Source organism: Dermochelys coriacea, chromosome 10 (assembly GCF_009764565.3).
Source record: "Dermochelys coriacea isolate rDerCor1 chromosome 10, rDerCor1.pri.v4, whole genome shotgun sequence".
Lineage (NCBI taxonomy): Eukaryota > Metazoa > Chordata > Testudines > Dermochelyidae > Dermochelys > Dermochelys coriacea.
In genome coordinates, this window is record NC_050077.1 from 12155763 (window position 1) to 12182774 (window position 27012).

The 27012-nt window shown below is 43.7% G+C and overlaps 1 protein-coding gene across 12 annotated transcripts in view; it reads left to right on the plus strand.

Annotated features, from left to right (window-relative positions):
- Positions 1-27012, plus strand: part of MAD1L1 (mitotic arrest deficient 1 like 1) — a 551618-nt gene that overhangs the window by 410062 nt on the left and 114544 nt on the right. For 6 of the 12 annotated variants that reach the window (XM_038419935.2, XM_038419933.2, XM_043494296.1 and 3 more), the window contains one exon: positions 15736-15926. The exons of 1 other annotated variant lie outside the window; for it this stretch is intronic. In XM_038419935.2, coding sequence (XP_038275863.1) covers positions 15736-15926 — 191 coding nt within the window. Of the gene's footprint in view, positions 1-2154; positions 2166-15735; positions 15927-17041; positions 17120-25430; positions 25551-27012 lie in introns of those variants that run through there. 5 more of the 12 variants (XM_043494295.1, XM_043494293.1, XM_043494294.1 and 2 more) reach the window with 3 other exon arrangements.

Here is a 27012-nt window from a genome sequence, read left to right on the forward strand (position 1 = left end):
TTTTGTATAACCTGAACCGCCAAGTCTATACATTTTTTTTCACTGCGGCAAAAGCCCCGTAGGCCATGACAGTGTTTCTTTCTTGAAGTGGTTGAAGGAAGCTGACCTGTCCTACTAGATCTGCCCATACTGCCTTCCTTGGCTGCAAATACATAGGGTCTTCCATGGCACAGGTTTTTGTCGGAGCTAGTTTGAACACACAGAGGTCTGATCTCATCTGCTTCCCCCTTCCCAGCTTGGCCTCACCTGGAATTAGTACTAACCTTAAAATATTTCACGTTTTGCTCTTTGAGAGCGGGTATGACTGCACAGCAAAAGCTGGGCACGGGCTAGCTTACCTGAGTTGGCTAAAATCCAGCTAGCATGGGTAACTGTAGCAGGGAAGGCAGTGTGGGCTTCAGAAAAGACTGGCTAGCCAAGTATGTACCAGGGTCCATGTTGGGATTGTATGACTTGTGCCGAACACCACACAGCACTGCATTCATTGCTGTGTCACCCAGGCCAGCTGGATTCTGGATTCAAACTAGATTAGTCTATGTGCAGCTTTTGCTATGTACACATACCCTAAACGCTTAACCTAGATCAGTGGTTTTCAGCTTTTCATTTGTGGGCTCCTAAAAAAATTTCAGATGGAGGTGTCGACTCCTTTGGAAATCTTAGACATAGTCTCCAGACCCCCAGGCTGAAAAACACTGTTTTATAGTAAAAACAACCTTTGCAGACCCCTTAGACCAGGGGTTCTCAAACTGGTTATCGGGACCCCTGAGGGGGTCGCAAAGTGATTACGTGAGGGGCCGCAAGCTGTCAGCTCCTACCCCAAACCCCGCTTTGCCTCCAGCATTTATAATGGTGTTAAATATATAAAAAAGTGTTAATTTATAAAGCGCAGTCGCACTCTCTCATATATTCTAAATTTCCCACTGCCTATCTCTTTAAGCTGTTTCCAACATCCTCTTCTCCTGTCATGCCCTTTGGTTCATCTGTCTGTATCCTGCTAAGTATTTGCATCGTTGTCCTATGCTCACAAAAGGAGCTGTATGAAATGCATTGCAGTGACATGACATCTCTGTAAAAAACGCCACGGTTCCTCAAACACTTGAAATACACCCTCCAGACAGTGTGGAGCAACCGTTTAAAAGAAGAAACAAATATTATGAATGGCTCCATTTTAACTAGTATGCACTGTACAGATATTTCCTGGGTTGGAAGTGTGCAAAACTGGGCATAGTGCTCAACCCCAGGCCCTGTCCCCACTCCACCCTTTCACCCAAGCCCCTATCCCCACTCTACCCCTTCCCCCAAGGCCTCACCCATGCCCCATCTCTTTCCACCCAGTTCCATCCCCTCCCCAAGCGCTCCCTGTCCCGGTTTCTCCCTCCCTCCTTCCCAGTGCCTCCTGCATGCCGCGCGGAACAGCTGATCCCTGAGGGCAGGAGGTGCTGGGAGGGAGGGGGACCTGGCTGCCAGTGGGTGGTAAGCACTGCTAATCTTTTTCCATGGGTGCTCCAGCCCTGGAGCTCTTATGGAGTCAGCGCCTATGCATAGTCTTCACGGGTTCACACATTCTGCAGGAGATTAAACGTCTTAGAAGTGCAGAAATGCACCAGAAGATTTCAGTGTCAGTTCTTTCTCCCATCCACTTTTCCCATCAATACAAAATGCTGGTCAGGATTTCCTTGTGTTACTCTGTGTCCCTCAGCAGAGATTTCTAAATATGGGTTTTGGGGTGTTGATTCAGAAGAGGTCTGCATCCAAGACACAGTACCAAAAAGAATTTTTCAAGTCTGGTCTCCCTGTAAGCTGGTAGAAAGAACTCACTGGTTCACCAACCACAAAATGCTTCAATCAGCAAGGGCTCCTCCTCAAGGTTTTGTTCTTGAGGTTTTGGAGTACCGGAGGGTAAGGTTTCCTACTAAAGACATATTTCTGGTGAAATTACAGAGGTGATCAAGGCCAAAAGAAAAAGCTTAGTTATTTCTTTTGTTTTGCGTTTGTTTGCATTTCAGTTAATTTTTGCTTTAATTTGTTCCATGTTCTCTTAACTTGGGAAGGGAGTTTTCCCAGCGAATATTATGTCACTTTAGCCTCCAGCTGTTGTGCTAGGACATAGTCACCCAATAATCTCATTGGGGATAATTGCTGGTGTCTTTTCAGATCATTTTTGTGAAAGGTGACAAACTGCTTGCCAGAGTGAGATGTTAATAACACAGAGGTGCCCCTTGTTTGAAAGCCGGTGCAGAAATTACCCAATGCGGTTGTTTGAGAGTCAGAATTGTAATCATAAGATGTGAAGAACGGATCTATTCATTTGCATATAATTCCAGGGCTTACGTGTCATCTTTGTGTAAACCATACAATTTTCAGCGCAGTAGGGATTGTGTGCTTATAATATAGAGAGACAGGAAGATGGGCTCTTCTGCTGCATGGATCTTGTTTAAAGAACTGTCTCATCTGTTTAAGGAAAACAGAAGGCAGAAGCTGCTGGCGAGGAAAAAGACAGCAGTATGTACTGCTCTTGTGTCCAGTTTTGTCCCATCTGAACACTATATTAGGAGAAAGGGAAGAATCTGCTTCTTCTTTTTCTATTGTAAATCAGGTGTAATATTTTCCCTTAATTCTATCACAGGCCATTGGGATGGGTTTTTTTTTTTTTTGTTCTTCTGGTGGACAAAGACTTCTCAGCTATCTTTAAACTGAGACTGATCTCTGTATGAGACATCTAGATTAGACACACAGACCCTTTAAACTGAAGGATAGAGACTTTTCAACCTGTTGCAACTACATAAGTTTCTTCCATTCTTTTGTAAGAAGGAGAGGGTTTTTGGAAAGTGTGAATGGCCCAGTTAGATGGGATCATTATGTGATATTGAATTAGAGTTCTTTGAGTATTTGGTTTTTATTTCTCTCTCTCTCTCTCTCTCTTTAATAAACTAGAAAGCCACTCTGCCTAGCCAATCAGTTGCCAATGATAAACTTAATAATTAGAGCCTTAGTGCCCAACTTTCAACATTTCTAATAAAATTATATTAATATTTAATGCCCAATTATTAAATATTTAAACATTTAAAACTGAAATAGTTTGAAAGTTAACATGTGATGAATAATTCAAAAGTCTGAAAATTAGACTCTGCTTTTGGGCTGAGCATGATGCTACCTTATCTCCCAGCCTAGCAATTAGTTTGGTTCCTACTGCTGGTCTTGGGACAGTTGTTGCAGGATCTGTGCAGACTTCAATTCTGCATTACTAAGGGAAGCAGAATTAGTGCAGTGTGTAGTTATGGGAATAGCCCTTCACATTAACATTAACGCTTCAGGATCTTGTGATGGAAATACAAGATTCAAAGGCACAATAATACAATTGAAAGTCTGGCTATTCGGATGATGGCTTTGTTACCAAGCATCTTGTAAACCTCTGTGGAAATCATGATTGTTCACCCTTACATTTTTGTCACATTGCTGCAGTTTTGCTATTTGAAAGGATTTTCCCCTGTTGCTGCTTCGCTGCTCCATGGTGAACCATCATTTTGTTCATCCTCAGCAGTATTATCTGTAAAGAATTGTTTTCATAAAGTGGACTCCAGGAAGTAAAGTAGAATATGAAAAATGGACCAATAAAATGGTCAGGACCTGCTTTTCTTTGAGCTTGAGAGAAAAGGGCAAGGACATTTTAAAGCGTGCACAAAGGAAATGTCTAGTGTAGTTAATTAGCAGATGGACTCCTTCAGGGCCTGGTTACTAGAGCATGAGGAACAAAGGCGGGGCTGGGGGGAGGTTGAACTGTTTGGTGTAAAGAGGTTGTGCTTCCTTGGTGTGAAATGTGTTTGAGGTGGTGTCACTACTTTTAAATATCATCAAGGAGTTAAATATAAATAGAGGGATGTAATGGAGGTTGCACCTTCTCGCTGAAAAGTTCAATATGTGAGAATCTCTGTTTAAAAATAAAACAAACAAAAAAGAGTTGGCAGTGGTATTTGTTTCCTGCTGGGAGGGTAAAATGCTTTGCATTTTTTTCCTCTCGATTCTAGGAACCACTGGCTTGCCTCCTTGCTGCTCACAACAGAAGCAGTTCCATTAGTCTGGGGGCATGAATACAAACGAAATGCCAGTCTGACCTTTTGGTAAAGCTGGCTTACCTGGGGAGTGGAGGGAGCTGTACTGGCTCTGGGAAATGAGTGCTAGAACTTGTAACAATACATAAAGTCCATCAGGGGTCAGAAGGGGGATTAGTCTAATGTATAGTGTAGCACACTTGTGTATGTCTTCAAAATATTAATTTTATTGAGGAAAATAGAAAGGAGCATAAATTCTGGCAAGTCAAGTGTAAAAGAATAATTAGGCAGGCAAAAAAAATTAAAAAGCAACTAGCAAAAGACTAACAGCAAAAAAAAATTAAGAAACAGGAAGCTTGACAAACAATCAGTGGGGCCACTGGACAATTAAGGGGCTAAAGGAGCACACAAGGAAGACAAAAGTCATTGTGGAGAAGCTAAATGAATTCTTTGCATCAGTCTTCACTGCAGAGGATGCGAGGGAGATTTCCACACCTGAACCATGCTTTTGAGGTGACAAATCTGAGGAAGTGTCCCAGATTGAGTTGTTAATAGAGAGAAGGTTTTGGAACAGATTGATAAATTAAACTGTAATAAGTAACCAGGACCATATGGTATTCGCCCAAGAGTTCTGAAGGAACTCAAATGTGAAACTGCAGAACTAGTAACTGTGGTATGTAACCTATTCCTTAAACCAGCTTCAGTATCAGATGACTGGAGGATAGCTGATGTGACATCAATTTTTAAAAAAAGACTCCAGAGACCATCCTGGGAATTACAGGACAATAAGTTTAACTTCAGTACCAGGTAAATAGGTTGAAACTGTAGTAAAGAACAGAATGATCAAACACATAGATGAACACAATTTGTTGGGGAAAAGTTGGGGGAAGTCTAGGTTGGATATTAGGAAAAACTATTTAACTAGGAAGGTGGTGAAGCACTGGAATAGGTTACCTAGGTAGGTGGTAGAATCTCCATCCATAGAGGTTTTTAAGGCCTGGCTTTACAAAGCTCTGACTGGGATGATTTAGTTGGGGTTGGTCCTGCTTTGAGCAGGGGGTTGGACTAGATGACCTCCTGAGCTCTCTTCCAACCCTAATCTTCTATGATTCCATGAACATGGCTTTTGTAAAGAGAAATCATGCCTCTCCAATTTATTAGAATTCTTTGAGCAGGTCAACAAACATGTGGACAAGGGCAACACAGTGGATATAAGAAAAGGAGTACGTGTGGCACCTTAGAGACTAACAAATTTATTAGAGCATAAGCTTTCGTGAGCTACAGCTCACTTCATCGGATGCATCTTTTACTTTAATGCATGTATTACTTTCCAAAGTAATATATATTGGAAAACATAATCCCAGCTAGACATACAAAATGATGAGGTCTAAATTAGCTATTACCACTCAAGAAAGGTCTGGAAGTCATCTTGAATAGTTCTCTGAAAACATCTGCTTAGTGTGCAGCAGCTGTCAAAAAAGCTACCAGGATATTAGGAACCATAAGGAAAAGGATAGATAATAAGACAGTAAATATCATGATGCCACTGTATAAATCCATGGTACCTTGAATACTGCTTGCAGTTCTGGTCGCCCCATCTCAAAAATTTATATTAGAAATGGAAAAAATGCAGAGAAGGATGACAAAAATGATGAAAGGTTTCAGAGTAGCAGCCGTGTTAGTCTGTATTCGCAAAAAGAAAAGGAGTACTTGTGGCACATTAGAAACTAACAAATTTATTTGAGCATAAGCTTTCGTGAGCTACAGATGAATCCAATGCATCTGATGAAGTGAGCTGTAGCTCATGAAAGCTTATGCTCAAATAAATTTGTTAGTCTCTAAGGTGCCACAAGTACTCCTTTTCTTTTTTTAAAAATGATGAAGGGTATGGAACAGCTTCCACATGAGGAGAGATTAAAAAGACTGGGACTGTTCAACTTTGAAAAAAGACAACTAAGGGAGGATATGATCAACATCTATACAATCACGAATGGTGTGAAGAAAGTGACTAAGGAAGTGTTATTTACCTCTTCACATAACGCGAGAACCAACCTTAAAACCCAATGAAATTAATAGGCAACAGGTTTATAACAAATGTAAGAAAGTACTTCTTCACCCAACACACAGTCAACCTGTGGAACTTGTTGCCAGGTGATGTTGGGAAGGCCAAAGAAATATCTAGGGTCAAAGAAGATTTAGAGTTATGGAAAATCCACACACTGTAACAATATGCTTATACTGATCTCGGTGTAGACAGTGCTGTGTTGATGGGAGCTGGAGTACCTGTGCCAAAGGGAGAAACTCTCTCATTGACAAAGGTAGCGTCTTCACTAAGCACTACAGCTGTGCAGCTACGCCACTGCAGTGCTATAAGCTGTGACAAAGCTCTGTCTCCGTGGGTCCCGCTTTTCCTAGCAGATTACGCTAGCCTCAGAGGCTCACTGTGGCCCTCCACATAGCCCTTCTCTCTCTAGAGGTAAGGATCACAGCCTACTGAGCCATTTTCATCATAACCCTGCAAGGGTGATGAGAAGAAGCTATCCTCCCTTGCACAGTCTCTGTTGTCTCCCGTCTCCATGATTAATCGGGAGGGAAAGTGGGGGGCAGGCCTGGGCCCGCCCCCTACTCCAGGCTCCAGCCCAGGGACCCTAATAGTATCAGGTATGTGTACAAGTCCCTGGGCTACTTCCCCACAGCAGCCCCCACTTCCTCAAGATCCACTTCACCCTTACCTCAGGGCTTCCTTCCTTGTGCCTGATATGGTGTGTACTGCTCAGTCTCTCCAACAGCACAACTTCCTCCTACAGCTCCTGACATGCGCACCCACCTGACTAACTGGGAGGCTTTTAACTAGTTTCAGCCAGCCCCTGATTGGCTTCAGGTGTCCCAATCAACTTACCTGTCCTCCCTGCCTTCTGGAAAGATCGTAATTGGCCCCAGGTCTTAATTGACCTGGAGCAGCTGCCATTTGCTTATTCTGGTAACAGACATTTGTTTAGCCTGTGTCTAATATATCTGTCTCCCTTTACTTTACTGTAGCCATCTGGCCTTGCCCCGTCACAAAGCGTAGAGAACCCCTAAGCCTCTGGCTGCTGGCTGCTGGTTCTGGATGACAGGATGGATCACTTGATAATTGCCCTGTTCTGTTCATTCCCTTAAGAATCTGGCATTGGCTGCTGTCAGAAGACAGGATACTGGGCTAAATGGACCATTGGTCTGACCCAGTATGGCGGTTTTTATGTTCTAAAATAACAAATATACCGGATGAGGTTGGAGTTAAAAGTTTTTATCAGCCTGAGATTTTGCTCATTGCATCCCAAGTGAGAGTCAATAACACCTTTATTCTACCCCACCCCATCATGTGTTCTGTATATGCCACATATTTTCCAGAAAAGCTGTCTTAGATTTCTGGGGTTAGAGAATTTTAAATGTTTGGGTTTGGTACTATTTTTATATCCCTCTGCATATATAGACAAGTTATCTTAGTATCATAGAGTCCAACCATAAAGACCAGGGGGAAGGAGGGGTTATTTAGAGAAAGGGAGATGTTATAACATACACAATTTAGAAACCTATCAAATGATCTAAAATAGCCTTTCCATAAATAGCAATGTCAGAATTTTAATGTCCAGGATCTGGGGAACTTTCTGGCATAAAAGTAAAAGTTCTTTGTCCCTGTGGGAAGCTAGAAATTGCTCCTTTCCAGTGGCATAAAGCTCCCATCTCTAGCCCTGATAAGTGATGAAGCAGTGAACTTCAAACATGCCTCTGGTGCAGGATTGGCTGTTGTCCACCCTGCAGCTTGGATGAGTGTGTAATCCCTGTGGGAAATTCCTCATTTTGGAGGAGAGAAGAAACAAATATTTCAGGTGCAGTGTATCTTTTGAAATAGTCGCTGTTTGATGCACATCAGAGGCTTTAAATGTTGGTGGCGGTAGCAATAATAGTAGTGTCCCAGTGGAAATGAGTTAGTGGGTAAAGTGCAGGGGAGGCAGTCAAAGGACTGTAATAATATCTGGTGGTTCTGCAATGTAACACATGTAATTGTGTGTGTGTGTGTGTGTGTGTGTGTGTGTGTGTGTGTGTGTGGTCCCCACAACCTCAAAACCACTGCCTTTTTCTGTAAAATAGCTAACTGAAGACATGTTTTTCCCCTTCTCTGCCCAAATGTAGAATTCACACCTCCATGCTCTCTATTCATATTATCTGGGACTGTAGCCTAAGAACTAGTTGCAATCATTTAAAAAAAATATCTGTATTATTCTGTGACATAGATGGTCTGTAATGTATGTGATTCATGCTCAATATTTGCTGGCTGGGATGGCTAAAAAGGTTGTATTGTGACTTGCTCAGGGTGACCTGCATAACTCATTCCCTGATTCACACTTATGACTAGTGTGATAATCGTAACCTCTTGCTTATAAAGCATTTCTACCATTTCATACCCTCCTGTGTCTAAAGTGTGCATGTGCACATAGACACAATTTTAATATATTAATTACTGTAGAGGTGAGGTTTGTGTTTAGGAAACTGTTGCCTGGTGGGTTGGAAAAGAGGTAGGTGCTGGGTTTTTTCTGTCTCTTGTGCATGAAATGCCCTCTCAATCCATTCTGGAAAATCAGAAGAAAAACAAAGGGAGCAGCAAGGCAAGAAAATGGAAGCAGAACCAAGGGTCCATGTGAGGGAGCCAGAGAAAAAGGGAATAGAGATGTAGGGTGCGGCAAGGTTCTTTAGGGCCTTGAAGAGCAGGATGGGATGAAAGTGATTCTAGAGTATTGTGAAACATGCAGCAGCTACCAGGGAAAGCAGAGACTTCATATATTAGACTTTGCAGGGACAATGTGTATTCTGCACAGTCCAAGAGCTTGCAGGGGCATTCCTCCTGGCAACTGGAAGGGGGGGAGAAGGGCTGCCTACCCCCCCACTATTGCTTAACTCCTCTGCAAAGCTCAGTAGGCTGATGACTCCTCCATACTTCCATACCCCACCCCTGTGTACAAACAGTCCCATAAAATCTAGCAAATTTTATTTCTAGAGAGTGGTGATCATAAGCTTGCCTAGATCAGAAAATACTCTGCTCCTCTCCTATTAGCCTTTATTTAATACAGTGCAATTTATTTTTTATATGGTGTCCTTCACATGGTATCACAAACTCTTTACAGAGCGTGTCCATCATAAACTAAAGCTGACAAAGGTTTCAGCCCAAGGTTTAAACAAGGGGAATGACTCTAAGGGTTCCAGGTACATGGGGCAGCACAAGAGGGTGGCAGAGAGTTAAAAGGAGGAGCAGAATGTAGGTAGATAGGAATTAGAGAGGAATATTGGAGTAACTCAGCAGCAGCTTTGCAAACTCAGGAGGTTATTATGGAAATGAATAGATAAATACCCATATCACTGGGTAAGTGATAGAGGAATAGGCTGGTAGAGTCCTTTTTCTTGGAGCCACGAGAATAGTACCTCCGCATCTGATCCCAGACCCCGTGAAACTGAGATGGTGCTGACTTCCACTTCTCTATTTCTAGAAATATGAAACTAACTAGTCCTTGTTTAACATAGAATAGGATTGGTAGGAACTAAGCATCACCCATAGCAACATTAGCAACACATTCTTAAGGCAATCTTGCAAATGGAGTGGTTTAATGGCCTAGCCATTAGGGGTGGGCAAACTTTTTGGTCTGAGGGCCACATCTGGGTATGGAAATTGTATGGCGGGCCATGAATGCTCACAAAATTGAGGGATGGGGTGCAGGAGGGGGTGAGGGCTCTGGGGTGGGGCCAGAGATGAGGGGGTTTGGTGCAGGAAGGGGTTGAGGGTGGAGCAGAGGGGTTCTGAGTATGGGAGGGGGCTCTGGGCTGAGGTACAGGGTTAGGGTGTGGGAGGGGGTACGAGCTCTGGGAAGAAGGTGCGGGTTCCAGGGTGGGGCTGGGGATGAGGGGTTTGGGGTGCAGGAGGGAGCTCCGGGCTGGGACCGAGGGGTTCGGAGGGCGGGAGGGGGATCAGGGCTGGAGCAGGGGGTTGGAGCATAGGAGGAGGTCAGGGGTGCAGGCTCTGGGCTTCACTTAACCTCAAACAGCTCCCGGAAGCAGCGGCATATCTCCGTTCCGGCTCCTACGCGGAGGCGCGGCGCCAGCCAGGCGGCTCTGTGCGCTGCCTCATCCGCAGGCACCGCCCCTGCAGCTCCCATTGGCCGCACTTCCCAGACAATGAGAGCTGCAAAGCCGATGCTTGGGTCGGGAGCAGTGTGCGGAGCCCTGTGGCTGCCCCTATGTGTAGGAGCCGGAGGGCGAACATGCTGCTGCTTCTGGGAGCCGTGGCAGGCAGACTGGGGCAAGCCCCTGACCCTGCTCCCCCTCAGGAGCTTGAAGGCTGGATTAAAAGGTCTGACAGGCAGGACGCGGCCTGCGGGCTGTAGTTTGCCTACCCCTGGCCTAGAGAGAGAGAGGGAGGGTTATGGTGTTGAGGGAGATGCGTTTTGCAGTTAGCCTGTTAGATGAGTGACCCCATACACTCAGAAACAGAGCAGTGTAACCTTAACCAGAGTTAGTGTGTGGAGCTCAGGCATTTCTAAGCAGCTGTTTAGATCTGCTCTGGTGCCTTTCTTGCTGTTCTCCAGTTTCCAGGATACCTGTGTGCTCTTTAGGGTGGGGTCTATAGGCAGCTCCGCAGCAGAGCCTCAGGCCATGTCTGCAGCAGAGAGCCTATAGTAGCGCAGCTGTATGGATGCAGCTGCACCATTGTAAGATCTCTAGTGTAGCCGCTGCATGCCGACGGGAGAGAGCTCTTCCGTCGACATCATTAATCCACCCCCAATGACTGGGGACTGACCTAACTGAACTCCTCCAATTTGGGTCTAAAGCCAGAGCCTAAATATTTCCATGTTGAATCTGTGGCTCATTTCAAACTTTGTGAGCACTAAAAGCAATAGAATAAAAAGCAGTGACATTTTCAATATGAAAGACAAAAAACACCCACTCCATAATTTATTTATCTATCCAAAATAGTGTGAATTATTCATTAAAGTTGATGTGAGTGTTTGAGAATACAAGAAGTTTGAAGAGGAGGTATTATTATTAAGAGGAAGTTAATAATTCGGAGCTATTGATTTCTTAACAAATGAATGTGATTTTTCATAGAGGGGTTTCTTTCCTTGGCCCTCTTTAATATAGGCTGGATTTTGTCCAGGAGTTTGCCCTGAATGCAAAGCATTCCCGGCAGTATAATTTTATAACTCATTCTCACGCTCTTTGCTCTTCCTCCCTCCTCTTAGTCTTCTCCAACCAAAATAAACCATGTTTACGGTGCCTGAATGAAGAAAGAAGCAAGGCTTAGTCCTGTCAAATATCCTTCCATGTGTTTTTGTTATCTTGTTGTCCCAGAGCACTTCTGCACAGGATGACCTGTTGTCCCCTCTCTGGGACATGAAGTGCACCTATCCAATGTGCCATCTCCATTCAAGAGTTCTTCAGAGCACACCTGCAACTCCTCCTGGCCACTTCATGCAAAAATACAGCAGTCAAACCCAGTGACTGTAATGAGTGCTCCAAACATAGGGGTTTGAGTTTTCAAACGCTGTCTTTTAAAGATGTAATTAAATGTAATTCTCCAAAAGTTGTGAAGGAACACTAGAGAATCAAGCCATTCACTGTTCTTGTCGGTGGTGGATAGAGTGGGTGGCAGCGGTAATGCTGTCATCTGAAACCTGTTCTACTAATACACATCCACTCTGCCCCGGATGCATCCTCCTCTCCTGATGTGTCTCTTGAACCTTGTACCAATTGTGGTTTAAAGCAATTTTGCCAGGTCTTGTCCCAAACAGCTTAGTCTCAGGGATCTGTTCTAGGTGCATATATGGCTCTCGTTACTTGGAGCACCTCAGAATATTTAATGAATTTAATGCGTTTCTCTTCACAGCACCCTGGTGAGGAAGGGAAGTGCTGTTATCCCCATTTTTGTGATTGGGAACCAAGGCATAGAGAGGCTAAGTGACTTGCCCACAGTCACACAAGAAGTTTGTGGCAAAGCAGAAAATTGAACTTAGGTCTCCCAAGTCACAGGCTAGCACCCTAACCACTGTATCATCCTTCCAAAAGGAAGGCTTTTACCAACAGAGAATCATCTGGAGGGTGGAGCTACTGCAAATGTGGGTTGGGAGCCCCTTTGGGACAACCCTTCAAACAAATATTTTTATGTGTATAAAATGCAAAGGTGGGAGAGGAAAACTAGAACTGAAAGTGTTTAGACACTGCACTGAACACATTCCTGAAAGAATTTGGGAATCACCCAAGCGAGAGGCACCACTTTGGAAAGCCAAAAAGAAAAGGAGTGCTTGTGGCACCTTAGAGACTAACAAATTTATTTGAGCATAAGCTTTTGTGAGCTACAGCTCACTTCATCGGATGCATTTGGTGGAAAATACAGTGGGGAGATTTATATACACACACGGAGAACCTGAAACAATGGGTTTTATCATACACACTGTAAGGAGAGTGATCACTTAAGATGAGCCATCACCAGCAGCAGGGCGGGGAAGGAGGAAAAGCTTTCATGGTGTCAAGCAAGGTAGGCCATTTCCAGCAGTTAACAAGAGCATCTGAGGAACAGTAGGGGATGGGCGGGGGAGAAATAACATCTCATTGCTGACATTCGTTAGCAGCAGCGGACTCAGCTGAACTGATGCTGAATGTGATTTAACTGCAAGTGTAGAAAAAGGCAAACAGGTTTTAAAACCAGTTTCTGAATCAGTACTGAACACATTTTGTCTTTGTCTACACTTGCAGCTAAACCACATTCAGTCGCTGTATCAATTGCTGATACCTGTTATCATCAATGTGTCATTTTCCTATTGTAGACGAAGCCCTTTGGCAGGGGCCTTAGATGTGATAATAAGCCAAAACTAATGAAGAAGCCTGAAAGCATAACAAGACTGTGAAGAACAGCAGCAGGGAGGGACCTGACAGGCAGGGTTAGTGGGGGAGAAAAGGAGACTGCTCTCTAGAAATGTAAGGCTGTTGTTGTATTCCGGTTAAACCTGAGATGTACCTACCTAACTCAAGTCTTGCTTGTATGAGACTGGACACATTATGTAAAATGCCTCTGTTGTTTTAATCTCAGAGTCAGCAGAGAAATGGTCTCTGAAGACTACCCCACTCAAGACTCCTGATCACAAGTTCTGCACTAAGGAGTCTTCTTCCATAAGGTGTGCTGCTTGCAGGGCTGCAGTCCAGTGGGCACATGGCACATGCATAATGACCATGATAAACATTAGTTTAAAGAACAAAAAGAGACCAAGACCCTAACTGTTCATTATATCAGTGAGTAGCAAGAGACCTCAGTTGTGTACAGAGCCATTTATCTAGTTCATGAATTAGAGCCCTGTCCACCTCCTGAGTCTATAAAATTCAGCTAAGGCATACTTTAAGATCTGCAGGAAAGAGGCATATTTACTTCTCCAAGGCTGTCCTGTGTTTATTAGAAATTTTTAATTTTATCCACGTCGGATATCTGAGATGTATTAAAGCCAATGCCATCTCTGACAGTGGTGAAATATGACCACTGAAATATGGTCAGTGAATTTTTACTTTCATATGTAGGGTTTTATCCTTAACAGTTTTGTCTTCGAAATGCAGAGCTGAATGAAGACTGGGAGAATATTGAGGTCAAAGCTGCCAATTAACCTCTTGATTTCAGAGGCTGATTACTCCATTAATCAAGGACCAGAAGCAACACAGATGATGGGAAGGGCTGTAGTTGCAGAATAACAATCCCATGAAGGACTGATTTATGTCGTACAATGATGAATGTGGAAGAAAGGGAAGAGCGGTGGTCAGGGATGCACCGACTTCTCAAGTTCATGAGCAGGTGCAATGTATCAGCAAGAGGGTCTCTTGTGCTTGTGAACAGGGTTTTGTAGTACTTCACTTGCTTTATCTCCCTCCTGTGATCAGTAGTTTCCTTTTATAGCAGTTCCTCAGTGAATGAGTTTTCACAATAAATGTCCCTCCTGGACATTTGAAGTAGGGTTGGGGCACAAGGGTGGTGGATTAAATAACGTGGAGTCTAAGGGTTCATCTACATGGGGACATGCAGGAAAGTTAAGACAAAGTAACAAAAAGTGTGACATTAAAATGCATTAGTGTAAGCACATTATATCCTATGTGGATGCCCTCCGAAGTAAAGTGGTCTTAGGCTATGTCTACACATAAAACGCTACAGTGACGCTCACGACAGCAACAGGAGGGGTTTTCCCATTGCTGTAGTTAATCCACCTCCCTGAGAGCCATGAGTTAGGTCGACAGAAGAATTTTTCCATCTACCTAGCACTGTCTATACGAGGGGCTAAGTCGGCATACCTATGTCTTTCAGGGAGGTGAAAAATCCACACCCCTGAGAGACAAAGCTATGCTGATGTAAGTTTTCAGTGTATATCAGCCCTTGCTTTGCTTTAGCTTAATTGACTTATAAATTAAGATGAATTAAACTAGACTGAATTAAGGCCATTTTAATTTGGAATAAGTGTGTCCACACAGGGATTTAATGCAGTATAACTAATCCACTTTAAATGTTAGTTTGTCTTAACTTTCCTGAGTTGTCCTAATGTAGACCCTTTCGGCCCATCTGAGATGCTTTAATTAAACACTGTAGGATATAAGGGGACGCTGAAGCCCGACAAGGTGTCTGCAGATGATCTGAGGTTCAGGTGAACCTCGGGTGCACCTTGGCCCTTCCCAGCCCGTGACTTGTGAACATCAATGTCAAAGAGAAGGCAGGAGATTTTTGAATGAGTCTGTTGGTTTGTTGTTAAAAAGCATGAGCATTTTCTTAACCCTGGACTGCAGTGTTGATACACCAGGCTGACTTGGGAAGCGTCTCCAGTGTATATTTAAGTAAAGCCAATTTCTGCAATTAATGGGGGATAAATCGAGGTTTAGTTACTCAGAAGGCACCTTTGGTGAAAGATTCTTGGTAACTGATATGTATGCTCTTGAAGGATTCACAGCGCTGGCAGCTCTCTCTGGAGTATTGAAATACATGGGTGAGTGGGAGACAGCCCCTATGAGCCTCTTTTCCAGAGACTAGTCCAGTTAAGGCAGCAAACTGGAAGAGACAATGGTGTTCATCAGGCATTTTGTAACAATAAAACCCCCTTCCACAAATCTTAAGGGATTGCTAGACAGTTTGACAATTTGAGATCAAAGCACGTACAGTCAAGTCAGGTATACTGGCTTCCTCCAGACACATTTCTGTACGGTTGTATCTGCAACTGACTAAAGAATAATAGCTTTTCTATTGCCCTGCCTCTTAGAAACATAAACCGTTGTCTTGGGATCGTTGTCTTGGGTAAAGGAAATAAGAACAGAGGAGGTGAGAGTATATCTTAGAATTTTTGTAGATCATTGCTGAAAGGTAAACCAAGCAAAGAACTCCCAGCCCACCCCCGCGAAAAACGGTCTGTCTCTCAGATCCCAGTTTAACTTTTTCTAATGACCCTAAAGTACAGAGCTCAGCCCCATATCATCCTTCCTGATCTCGGAGAGGGCCTCTCAGCTCCTGACTTCTCATATCTTGCTTGTTTGTTCCTTTCATCTCACTAGGCTTGGTTAACACCCTAGTTACAATGTAAGATCCATTTTGTGCCAATGTAACTTATACCAAGATACCCATTTTTTCCTCTCCTCCCTTTCCTAGAACTGAAGAAGCAAGTGGAGAGTGCAGAACTGAAAAACCAACGGCTGAAAGAGGTTTTCCAGACCAAGATCCAGGAGTTTCGCAAGGTGTGCTACACACTGACAGGATACCAGATTGACATTACTACTGAGAACCAGTACCGGCTCACCTCCATTTATGCTGAGCACCAAGGGGACTGCTTGCTCTTTAAGGTAGGCCTGTATTCCCCCCCCCCCCCCCCCCGATTCTTTGGGGGTAATCGTGATCAGCATGCCAGAATGCTCTCTCCATTCTAATTGCTGAGAAATGTCAAGTTAGTAGCTCCTGTTACATGACAGTTGTTCCTCTTTGACTGCCTTCTATATTTGAATACGATGAGAGTGGAGAGGCTTCCTCCTTTTAAATAATTCTGTGAGAAGACGTTGGGTCTAATTCTTCCTTTCACTTACAGCAGAGTAAATTGGGAGTAATTTAGGCTATATCTGCACTTAAAATGCTATAGCAAAGCTAGGTCTCTCGGGGGAGGGGGAATGGATTTTGAGAGACATAGCTATGCCGATGTATGTTTTCAATGTAGACTAGCGCTCAATCAAAGTCAGTGGAGTTATATCAGTTTAAAGGAAAGAAGAATATATCTATGCATGATGCTCCAGGAACCTAGCCTCAGAACTCACCATTTTCTACCGTCAGAGAGATGTGCCATATCTTCATATCCTCTAACCTGGCCAGAAGGATGCGTGTTTAGCAGGCTACTCTTCATGCTTGATCCTGCCTCAGTGTGAGGAGAGGACTAAATGACATCTGAACATCTCTTTCAGCCCTACAATTCTATGATTCTGTTACCCAGGACAGGGCCTCATCCATTCATCTGCTCCAACATTTCAGGCTATTGTTTCAAGTGGAGCTTTCTCCTGGGTTTAGTTGCAGTATCCAGTGCTCAAGGGATGTACTGACAATGTGGAATTACTAAAGCATTGCATGTGTCAGAGCTCATCAAAAGAAAATCTCAGTTACAGAAGATGAGTGAGACAGTTGTTAGTTCAGAAATTAACAAGACTTATAGGTGTCATTTATTTACCCAAGATTAGTTGGAATGTAAAACCAACTGCCAAAACCAGCTACAGAAGTAAGTTTCTGTATACGTTGTTCCCCTTTTGCAAATCTTTATGAACTGCTGGAGTACTGATGATTTTTTAATTAGCTGGTTTGAACTGGCTGAGCAGTTTTCTGGCAAGAAGGGAGTGGTGGGGAATAGACATAGGCACTGAGGGCTGTTTATACATTCTAGGTTAATAGATGGTTATTTTGTAGTGCTTTCCAATGTCAGACAGGAGCGGGGCAGGAGATGAGAGCTGCAAGAGACAGAATGTGGTTCCTGGGAGAAGGCTGAAGGCAGGAGAGTGGCAAGAGGGGTCTACTGGCTACTGTCTCCAAGCCACAGAGCTGGAGAAGGCTGAAGGCAGGAGGATCAGCAGAGGGAGATGCCTGCTGGTTCCAAGCTGGAGAGCCAGAACCAAGCAACACAGAGGACTGAAGGAAGGGAGAGCAGGAGAGAGGCTCACCCATAGCCACCTTCTTGCTGAAGAGCTGCACCCAAGGACCAGTAAGAGGGCCGTGAGGGAGGGAGTGATGCTCCCCTGGCAAGGATTCTCCTAGCACAGAGACTTGGCATTCTTATTGGGAAGAGTGGAATTGCACCCCAGAAAGAAGTTCTGAGGTGATTGCTGTCCCGGCAGAGGACGTATAAGGAGCCTAACCATGACAGAAGACACTAGGCCATGTGAGAACAAGGACTGTATGCACGCGGGTGATATGGACTATGGTTTGGGACTTTTGTCATAGACTCTTTGTACAAGGTTGTTGTAATAAACTGGCCCCCGGAGGAGTATTTTTTAAGTAAGCACCTGAAGTGGAGTCCATTGGGTTACCCAAGAGGGAAACTGAGCAGAGGGTCCACTTGCGGGGCTGCCCTGAGACGGCACCTGGAAGGAGGCCACTCGTTTGCAAGCCTAGATACGTTTATTTTAAGAAAACTCAAAGCAATATAACTCATGAGATGCATGCAGGACTCTGCCATGCAAAGGCATGGCCTTTTTATGCTTTTCATCCTCCTGTCTGCCCCTGTGTTGTCATCTCCTCTTCTTATGTTGTCTTGCATTGAAATCTCTAGGGCAGGGACTCATCTTTGATTTTGGGAAGTGCCATGACGTCTATAGCACAAATAAGTAATATAACATTCTGATGCCCTGTGATGGGAAGTGCCATAGTGGTCTGGCTATATGGCTAAGCTTTGGATACTGTCTTCCATATGAGACTGTTATCTCATAGGCAGCAGTCTTGGGTCGCTATATTAGATAACTGAGGTTTGTCATCTGAAGCATCAAACAATTTAGTTACACCCTTACACTGGTTTAATACCATGGGTTTTATTTCCACATACAGTAAAACGTCGAAAGAAAAGGAGTACTTGTGGCACCTTAGAGACTAACAAATTTATTAGAGCATAAGCTTTCGTGAGCTACAGCTCACTTCATCGGATGCATAAAGCTTATGCTCTAATAAATTTGTTAGTCTCTAAGGTGCCACAAGTACTCCTTTTCTTTTTGCGAATACAGACTAACACGGCTGCTACTCTGAAACCTGTCATTAAGTAAAACGTCTGCATCCTAATCTTCATGCTCCTCCTATCATGATACATAAGACTTACTCCTATTTTTTGTCATTCTGTTCTAAATCATGAAGTGATCTAATTAAAAACAAATCATGAAAAGCAGCTCCCATCTCCCCTACTGTCTCAGTGATAGTGTTGGTGATAGCACTTTGCCCATCACAGCAAGTGTTAACAGCCTAAGTTTACAGTGCAGGTGGGAGCACTTTCTCCCTTTATAGAAAGTATGCTTAACTAACACATGCCAGACCCAGGAGGTCACAGAATTTTGCAGAAGAGCACTTCCCCTCACCCCATGGCAACTGCAATTAGCACTTAAAATCATATCTGCTTCCAGTTGGTCCCATGAGGGCATGTGTGTTATTTACAGAAAGAAAGAGGATGCTGGAGAAATTCAACAAGGGAGGAGGTGCAAGCAAAAGTTGCAAGGGTTCAACTTCAGCAGACTTAAGGCCAGTGTGTGCAGGGCCCAAGTCTTATTTTGTTAGGTAATGAGATTAATATTTTTCTGTCACTATACTATACATTGGAGCCCCAAAACAAAACCCACCAATCACAAGGCATTAACAGTGAAAATGAAGACAGAAATGAGGAACCTGGGTAGGAACTAGGATAAGGCCTAGCAACAGTAAGATGCTTGGCTTCACAGCTTCTGATTTTGTCCTGGTCCTCCTGGACCAGCTGGGGAAGAGAAGCTGCAGAAGGAGAACACTCTGCCTCTAGGAAGAAGCATCTTGTATCACTTTAGAGAAACTATCCTTGGACAACCAAGGAGCAGCCATGTCCCACCCTCCTTGGCTGGAAGGCACTTCACATGCATCAGATCCCTGAGGACACCTTGACTCCTTCCAGAGAACAGTTGGCAGCTAAGATGGAACAATGAATTAATGTGATAACCTTAACACCTCTGGAATCCTATGTTCAAACATGCCTTGTCATAAGTTAAATGAGCATGGCTCATCCCAGCTCCTAATGGTCTTTTGTCAACATTATACCTAGCACCATATAACTTGGTACAACTAACAGTGTTTTCTGTAAAGAGGGCAATGGCTTACTAGCAGAGATGTTACAGGCAGGACAGAGCTGAGTGTGTTAGCAAAGCTCTGTGTGGGAAGACTGCATATTGCCCACCTGGATTATAGCTCACAGTGTTCTCATTCGTTTATCTCCAAATTCTTCTTCATGCCATACCACAATAAACTGGCCAGTTGTTGGAAAATACTAAGTGAGCAGAGACTCTTATCGCTAAATACTGATCTTGCTTTACTTTCTTCTCTTATGGCTTCATTCCCAAGAGTTTCCGTGGAACTAAATTGGATGTCACCAGACATGGCAGGAGAAGTTTAGAGCTCCAGCATTTTCAGGAGGCACCCCTCAAGAACAGTCTCCCAGAACTGTTGATTGATTTATAGGCTTCCCTTGCATGTCATATCTCACATCCCAAAGGTGAGGAATGGGTTGCCTTTGTATAAGAAGAGCAGATTTGAAATTCCTTTGACAACAGATGCCCCGCAACAAAATCTTGGAATGTTTCTCATGTCTTAACTAGTTGCATCCCCAAAGTCTATTGTTCAGATTAAGAGCAAAATATATACATCAAATTATTTCTTGGGGAGTACAGACTGCTGATGCCCAGGTATACAATAAGGCTTGGATCCTGATTATGGCTTCTCAGTGGGGTTGTATGTTTATGCTGTAGAATCTCTGAGCTGTAACTGATTGTGGGTGTTTGTGTGCATTACATTAAGCTGGAGAGGTCACAAAGCAGGAAACACTGTTTGTATTTATTTCACTCAGGCAATTTATGGAGCAGGTTCTATATAATTAGGACCAAACAAGTCCCTTCACATTTTACAAGCTTCTGCAGCTTGTCTGTAAACTTTAGGGCACGTTTCAGTAATACAGCTGGTGGCATTTAATTTTCATTGAAACTTGAAGAGTCAGCTATGCAAGAGTAGCTACTATAATGGATATAACCCCTTCATAGCAGAATGAAGTGTGGGGTATTTCCAGGCAGAATTTTCCTCCGTTGTGGTTGGCCACACTGGCTAGTATGCTGTAACTTTCCAGTCAGTCCATGATGTAGAAAGTGGCTGCTGAGGTATGTGTTAGAGCAGCAGTGAATGTGTTAATCAGAATGACACGCTATGAGAATAAGAGATTGTCCATAAATGAACGCTGAATTCCAATGATTTTTTTATCAATGCGTATTGGAGATCCCTATAGACACAACAGATGAGCTCATCAAGATGAAGGATGTTACAATGATTGCACATAGGCTGGAGCATCTCAGACTTCACAGCCCTCTCTCTCTCTCTCTTTAATTAAATGCTATGAAAAGTCATGTACAGACTCCTTTCCAGGAGTTTAGTTTCAGATGATTTTGCAGAAGGTAATACATTATAATTATTGGGTTACTTGGCAGTTTCATATTCTGTCACTGTAGCTGGTTCATTAGATACTTTAGTTTGTAATGCATATTCTTTGCTTTCTGCGTAAGCAATATAGCTCAAGTCCAGGCAGCCCAACAAGAGCTACACAGGCTGCACTTAGTTTACTTACTGCCTTCATTTTTCCTGCACTAATCAATTTCTTCATAGCAAATTTGTTATGTCTGATGCCTATTTCTAAACAAATATTAAATGACCAGAGAAACTGCCAAGAGTAAGCTTAGTTGACTTTTTATTAAGCTGCAGGGTGGATCACTATAGCTTAATTGAGCACATATATATATCATGCTGTTTACCCTGTTCACGGGGTGGATTCTAAACAAGCAGTGGGAACAGGGAGAAAACAGCAGTGGAAATTGTTAGAGGCAAAAAAAGGCTTGGTATGAAGAGAGATTGAAAAGATTTTCAGATTGTTTAGAGAAGTGATGAGTCAGAGTGGTATGAGAGGCACACACACTAACAAATGGTACAGAGAAGGTAAATCGGGGGCCTTTATTTCCCCTTTTTGTATTATATAAGAGCATGGGACTATCAAAAGAAGCTGAAAGGCAACACATTTAACACTGATGAAGGGAAATCCTTTCTTACACTGTGTGAATTTAACTTTTGGAACCCACTGCTAGGAAGTACTGTACTGTTAAAGCTCAGTGAGAGTTAGAACAGCATTAAACATTTATGCAGCCCAAATGAGAACATTGGTCTTTACATTAGGTTAGAAAAAGGGTTATATAAACCCTTTTGCTTTAGGGGATAAAGCCATTCCCTAACGGAGGAGGTTAGGCAAAACTTCCCCTGTGGGCAGGTTGTTCCAAAATTGTCTGCTACACCTTTCTTGTATCTTCTTCTGAAGCCTCTGGCCCTGGCTACTGTTGTTGACTGGGTACTGGGCTAGATGGGCCACTGGGCTGATCCAGTATGACAATTTCCATATTCCTATATGAAATTTGCCGGTGTTTGGAAACCTTGCTGGTTTCAGGTTCTCTGCTTGCTCAAAAAAGGCCAGACCAAATTACCTAATAATCCTTGTATTAATTATTTGGACCCTATTTGGTTTTCAAGCAAGTTAAAATCTCTCTAATTTTTTTTCATTATTACAGTGAGGTTACGTTCCTGATCAGGTAAATATCAGCCTATCAGCGTTTCATTCTGCCTCATTTTCCATATCCTCAGAGTCTAATTTTCTAGGATGGGGAGCTCTACCTGGTTCCACCTCTTAGTTATGATGATCTTTGCTGCCAAACTTATCAGAAGCGAGCACAGTCCCCATAGTGATTCATTGGGAAGCATCCCCGAGATGGAGCTTTTATAGGTTTAAAAGGAGACTACCCAAGATTTTAGAGAGAAAATAAAAACAGAAGCATTGTGACTTCGTATGGGAAGAATGCTAGACAGCATGGGGCTGGCACTGCTCTCTGCAAATAAAACCTTTATTCGAGTCCAGGTGGAGTGGGTTTCATGGAGTAATATAAAACCAGCAACTTCTTTGCGATGCGCCAAATTAACAGCCACTGCACTCAGACAGGTTTCATAGTAGCAGCCGTGTTAGTCTGTATTCGCAAAAAGAAAAGGAGTACTTGTGGCACCTTAGAGACTAACAAATTTATTAGAGCATAAGCTTTCGTGAGCTAAATGCATCCGGTGAAGTGAGCTGTAGCTCACGAAAGCTTATGCTCTAATAAATTTGTTAGTCTCTAAGGTGCCACAAGTACTCCTTTTCTTTTTGCACTCAGACAAGCTTTGAACCACACTTATTTAAGTCGTTATTTAAAGGACTGGATTTGAAGATGCATAAAAAGCAGCCAGCCCTACAAAACTTCAAGGCAATCTGAAGAGCTAAAGCTGGCTTCTCATGTGGTTTACTTTTGTTTACTGAAGCAGAGTGAAGGGGGTGGAAAGAATAACAGTCACTTCATTTTGGGGGCTCTTTGATGAAAGAGGGGCAGTCAGTAAGGACAGACACAGGCTGTATGCTAATTGTAAATGTGGAATGTTGAAGGGTAGCTGTTATGGTGCTGCTAACGACTGGGCACAAGGAGCAGCTATGGGTAGCTTAACAGAAACTTGTTTTGCTGACTTTACTTCTGTTTTGTCTCTGGTAATCATTGACCCTCCAACTCTCTTCTCTCAGAGTTTCCCCTCCTTTGCTTACTGCTTATAGCATTTAAGGCTGGTTGATTTATTTCGAGATTTGACAACTGTAAGTAGGATCAGTTCCCTTCCCAGTAGTGCTTAATGCTAAATCCTCATCCCTTTTCCTTTCTCAAAATGTATGTGAATTCTGGTGTGCATGCAATAAAGGGATTTTCCCACGTGTGATGAAAATTTCCATCAGGAGGATGAACAGTGTTGATAGCCTAGGTAGTTCACATAGTCTTTTTGATTGTTTTTGTTTCTATTGCCTTCACAGGGTACAACATTCCATGCAAATTGAAATAGTCCCTTTGCAGGGGGACACGTGTTACAAAGCCAAAACATGAAATAATATAAAAGTATTAAAATAACCAATAGTAAGATAGGAGACAGGATTCATAGCAGGGGTGTGTGTGTGTGTGTGTGTGTGTGTGTGTGTGTGTGTGTGTGTGTGTGTGTGTGTGTGTGTGTGTGTGTGTGTGTGTGTGTGTGTGTGTGTGTGTGTGTGTGTGTGTGTGTGTGTGTGTGTGTGTGTGTGTGTGTGTGTGTTAAATGGAGAAGCCGTGAGTGAGCTGTATGTTCCCAGAGAGTGCTAATAAAACCTTTACATCATACCCTCATGCATCCTATGTGCAATACTACATAGATATGACATGTTACAGAACAGAGGGCAGCATAAAAACCTCAGAAAATGACCTAAATTGGTTGTTCTATGTCTAAAAATGATATGGTGAAGAGAGTTGCTGCTTCCTGTCACTTTGCTGCCCCTCACCGCCCACTCACCCCATGACAGGCCAGCTTCTCTCCCTGAACCCCCAGCTGCCCACTCACCCCCTCCATGCCACCGGCTGGCCTAGCCTGCCTTTTTGGTGTTCCCAGAGTTAAGGGTGATGCGGTACCCCTGTAGGGCTAATCTTTGGACTAAGGGAAGCAGGCTGAGCACCCTCAGTGAGCAGTACTAGCATTGTCATCTTTGGAACTAAATGAGGTTATAGCGAATAAGAAGAATAACGCTTCGGTTAAGTTACATACCGTGAAAAGCTGCCCGAAGTCTGAGCTACCAGATTGTGTGTGGAGTCTGTGTGACTCTCATGGGTTAGCCAGAGGGATTCAGAAAAGAGTTAGAATACAGAGGATGTTTCGAAAAGGGCTTGTTTTTAAATGTTTCCTCTGGCAAAGTTATTTAATCTTTAAATCTAAAAGAATAGAAATTTCAACTAGCCTATGAAAAAGTAGTGGGTTAAAGTGGGAGACAAAGTGCAACCATTTATTTCTGAAATAGACAATTTTAATCCTTCTTTAAGTACAAATCTCAATGCAGCCTTAACTGTAGAGTAGCTAGGGCCCCTCCATAATTACTGTATATGTCTCAAGATGAGCAGTGTAATAAGTGGATTGTTTTTCCCCATCTGTCCTTCCTGTTTGAGTGTTGTGCTTGCTCGTTATATGTGGGTGACGTGAGCTGTCAGTGTTGTGGAAGCTCTGGGGCTGTGTACATGTGCTTAGCATGCTTGCAAGATCAATTATCTCCACTTTGAACTCACCAATAGTGAGTGTCCTTCAGTAGCATGTCCTCAGTTGTTCCTTTCTTTTTGTCTCTCTCTCTGTTTCCCCTCCTCCTCTCTCCTGGGTGAGTCTCAAGAATGAAAAGAAGTCACAGTTTTGATAGAGTGCTGTTCTTCCAGCAGCCGTCTCGCACTCTTGCACACACAATCAAAAATAGCAGTGGTGCTCATCAGTGGAGCAGGACAGGCAGAGAGAGATTGATTAGAGATTGCAGGCCTCTATTAACTCCTCATTCTTGTTAATTACATGTTATTTTATTTTTATATTTTTTTTTCAAATTCCCTGTGTGATTTCTGAGGATTTAATTTCTCCTCCGCTCCAGGAGGCACACGCTATTTGTGTGTGAGCGTGATGCGTTAATGCCAAATGTGCTGCATTAGAATTGCAGCAAAGGTCAGCCAGGAATTTTTGTGGTCTCCGAAATCAACAGCTCTAAAACAGGAGATAGCGATCAATCTGTTGGGTTATATGAGTAAACAGTGTATTTAACCCATGCTTCATCCCCCATACCTGCCTCCATTCCACATTGGTACATTGCTTTAATTCTTGTCCCTGTCTTCGTCTTGCTCCAGTCACTGCGTGCTCCAATTCCTGCCCCAATCTCGATCTGACTGCATGTATTTCTTCCTGAAATAGAAAAGGAGTACTTGTGGCACCTTAGAGACTAACAAATTTATTAGAGCATAAGCTTTCGTGAGCTACAGCTCACTAATGCATCCGATGAAGTGAGCTGTAGCTCACGAAAGCTTATGCTCTAATAAATTTGTTAGTCTCTAAGGTGCCACAAGTACTCCTTTTCTTTTTGCGAATACAGACTAACACGGCTGCTACTCTGATTCCTGAAATAATTTCCCTGCCTCCTGAATGAGTCTTAAGTGTGTATTTTTTCCCTTTTAAACTAGTCTGATCACCTCAAGAGATACAGAATCCAAAGGAGAAACCAACAGAAATATAGCCTGTTCAGTATAGCTCTCAGGAACACAGTGTGGGGAAACCACAAGCCCCCATCGCCTTTCGATCTGGTATAGTGTCTGGTCTAAGGGAGTCAGTGAAGAATACCCTCCCCGTCACTCCTTACAATGGCAGAGGGTAGAGAGAAACCCCTGTAGGCTGGTAGTCAGTGTTAGTTGACTGAATTCTTCCAGGTCTCAGAGACTGAGTCTGTGCCTACGGAGAAGAGAAGGGGATGAATGAGGTTTTCTGAAAGGACCTGCATTTTGCTTTATGGTGTAATCCAGGGGAGAATGGAGACACATTCAGGTTTCTCTTTCCATGTAGGAAATGACTGTCATGTTTAAGTACCGATCCAGTTACATAGCCTTTGGCTTTAAAAGCTGAAAGCCATTTTCAGAAGGAGATGTGAGAACTAGGTTGTTAATGTGGGGTCACTTGGCGTGCTCTCTCTCTCTCTGAGTTTGCTCTGTAATCTTTGCTGTTAGCCACGGAGCTGCTTTCCCAAGTGTCCTGTCCCATGCTTATTCAGGCCATGATGGCAGGACCTCACAGATGGATTGTCGATGCATCATGGATTTATTTCCTTGGGCATCTGGAGACCTCTCCAAGCAGCTCTGCCAAGTGGTTAACATGAGCTCGTCCCCTCCCTCCATGCTCTCCTCAAGCTGGATTCTCTCTGTCTCTCTCAACAGAGGAACCAGTAAACAACTGGGCAGCCTTGAGGTTGTCCCTGTATGTTCTCTGCTCAGCCTGACTGCAGCCATCCAAGCACAATTCGTGACACTCCCGTTGGCCTCATCTGTATGAGTGGGACTGCAGACATCAGCTGGCCCAGCTGAAGGACCCCTGCCTCGTTCAGCATCTGTCTCCTCCACTCCTGGCATAACAGTAATTAACCTAATTACCAATTTGCCGGTCCTTTGCGCAAGTCTGATTCCCCTCTTCTCCCCCCCATCTCCTTTGTCTCATTAATATGTCTCTTATTTAGTGAAATGGGCTACAATGGGAGAGGTGGGGAGCATTCTGACTGGGGAGCTTCGCAGGCAACTGTGGCTGTTGTTCACCCAGGGTGGAGGGTTATACTGAATGGATGGGTGTTGGGAGAACGTCAGGTCGGAGCAGTCGGGACTGTCAGGGGGGCCTGCACTGGTGCAGGGGCATTTGAGACTTTTAGCATTTGAGACTTCTACACTTTGATCTGGGGGTGTGATCCCCAGCTCGAGGAGACATACCTGTGCTAGCTCTGATCAAACTAGCATGCTAAAAACAGAGTTTAACCTCGACAGCCAGACTGCAGGAGGGAATAGCTGCCGTGAGTATGTACCCACCTGAGATGCTAGGCATACACTTGGGGTGGCTGGCACCTTATGCCACCACAGCTACACTCTGTTTGTAGTGTGCTAGCTCTGTCAGAGGTGTGTCTCCTCAAGCTGGGACTCTCACCCCTGAGCTTCAAGTGAGACGTACCCTTTGTAATCCTGTGACAACAACGAAGACTGCAGGCCAGGCCAGGGAGTCCCATGAGCTGAG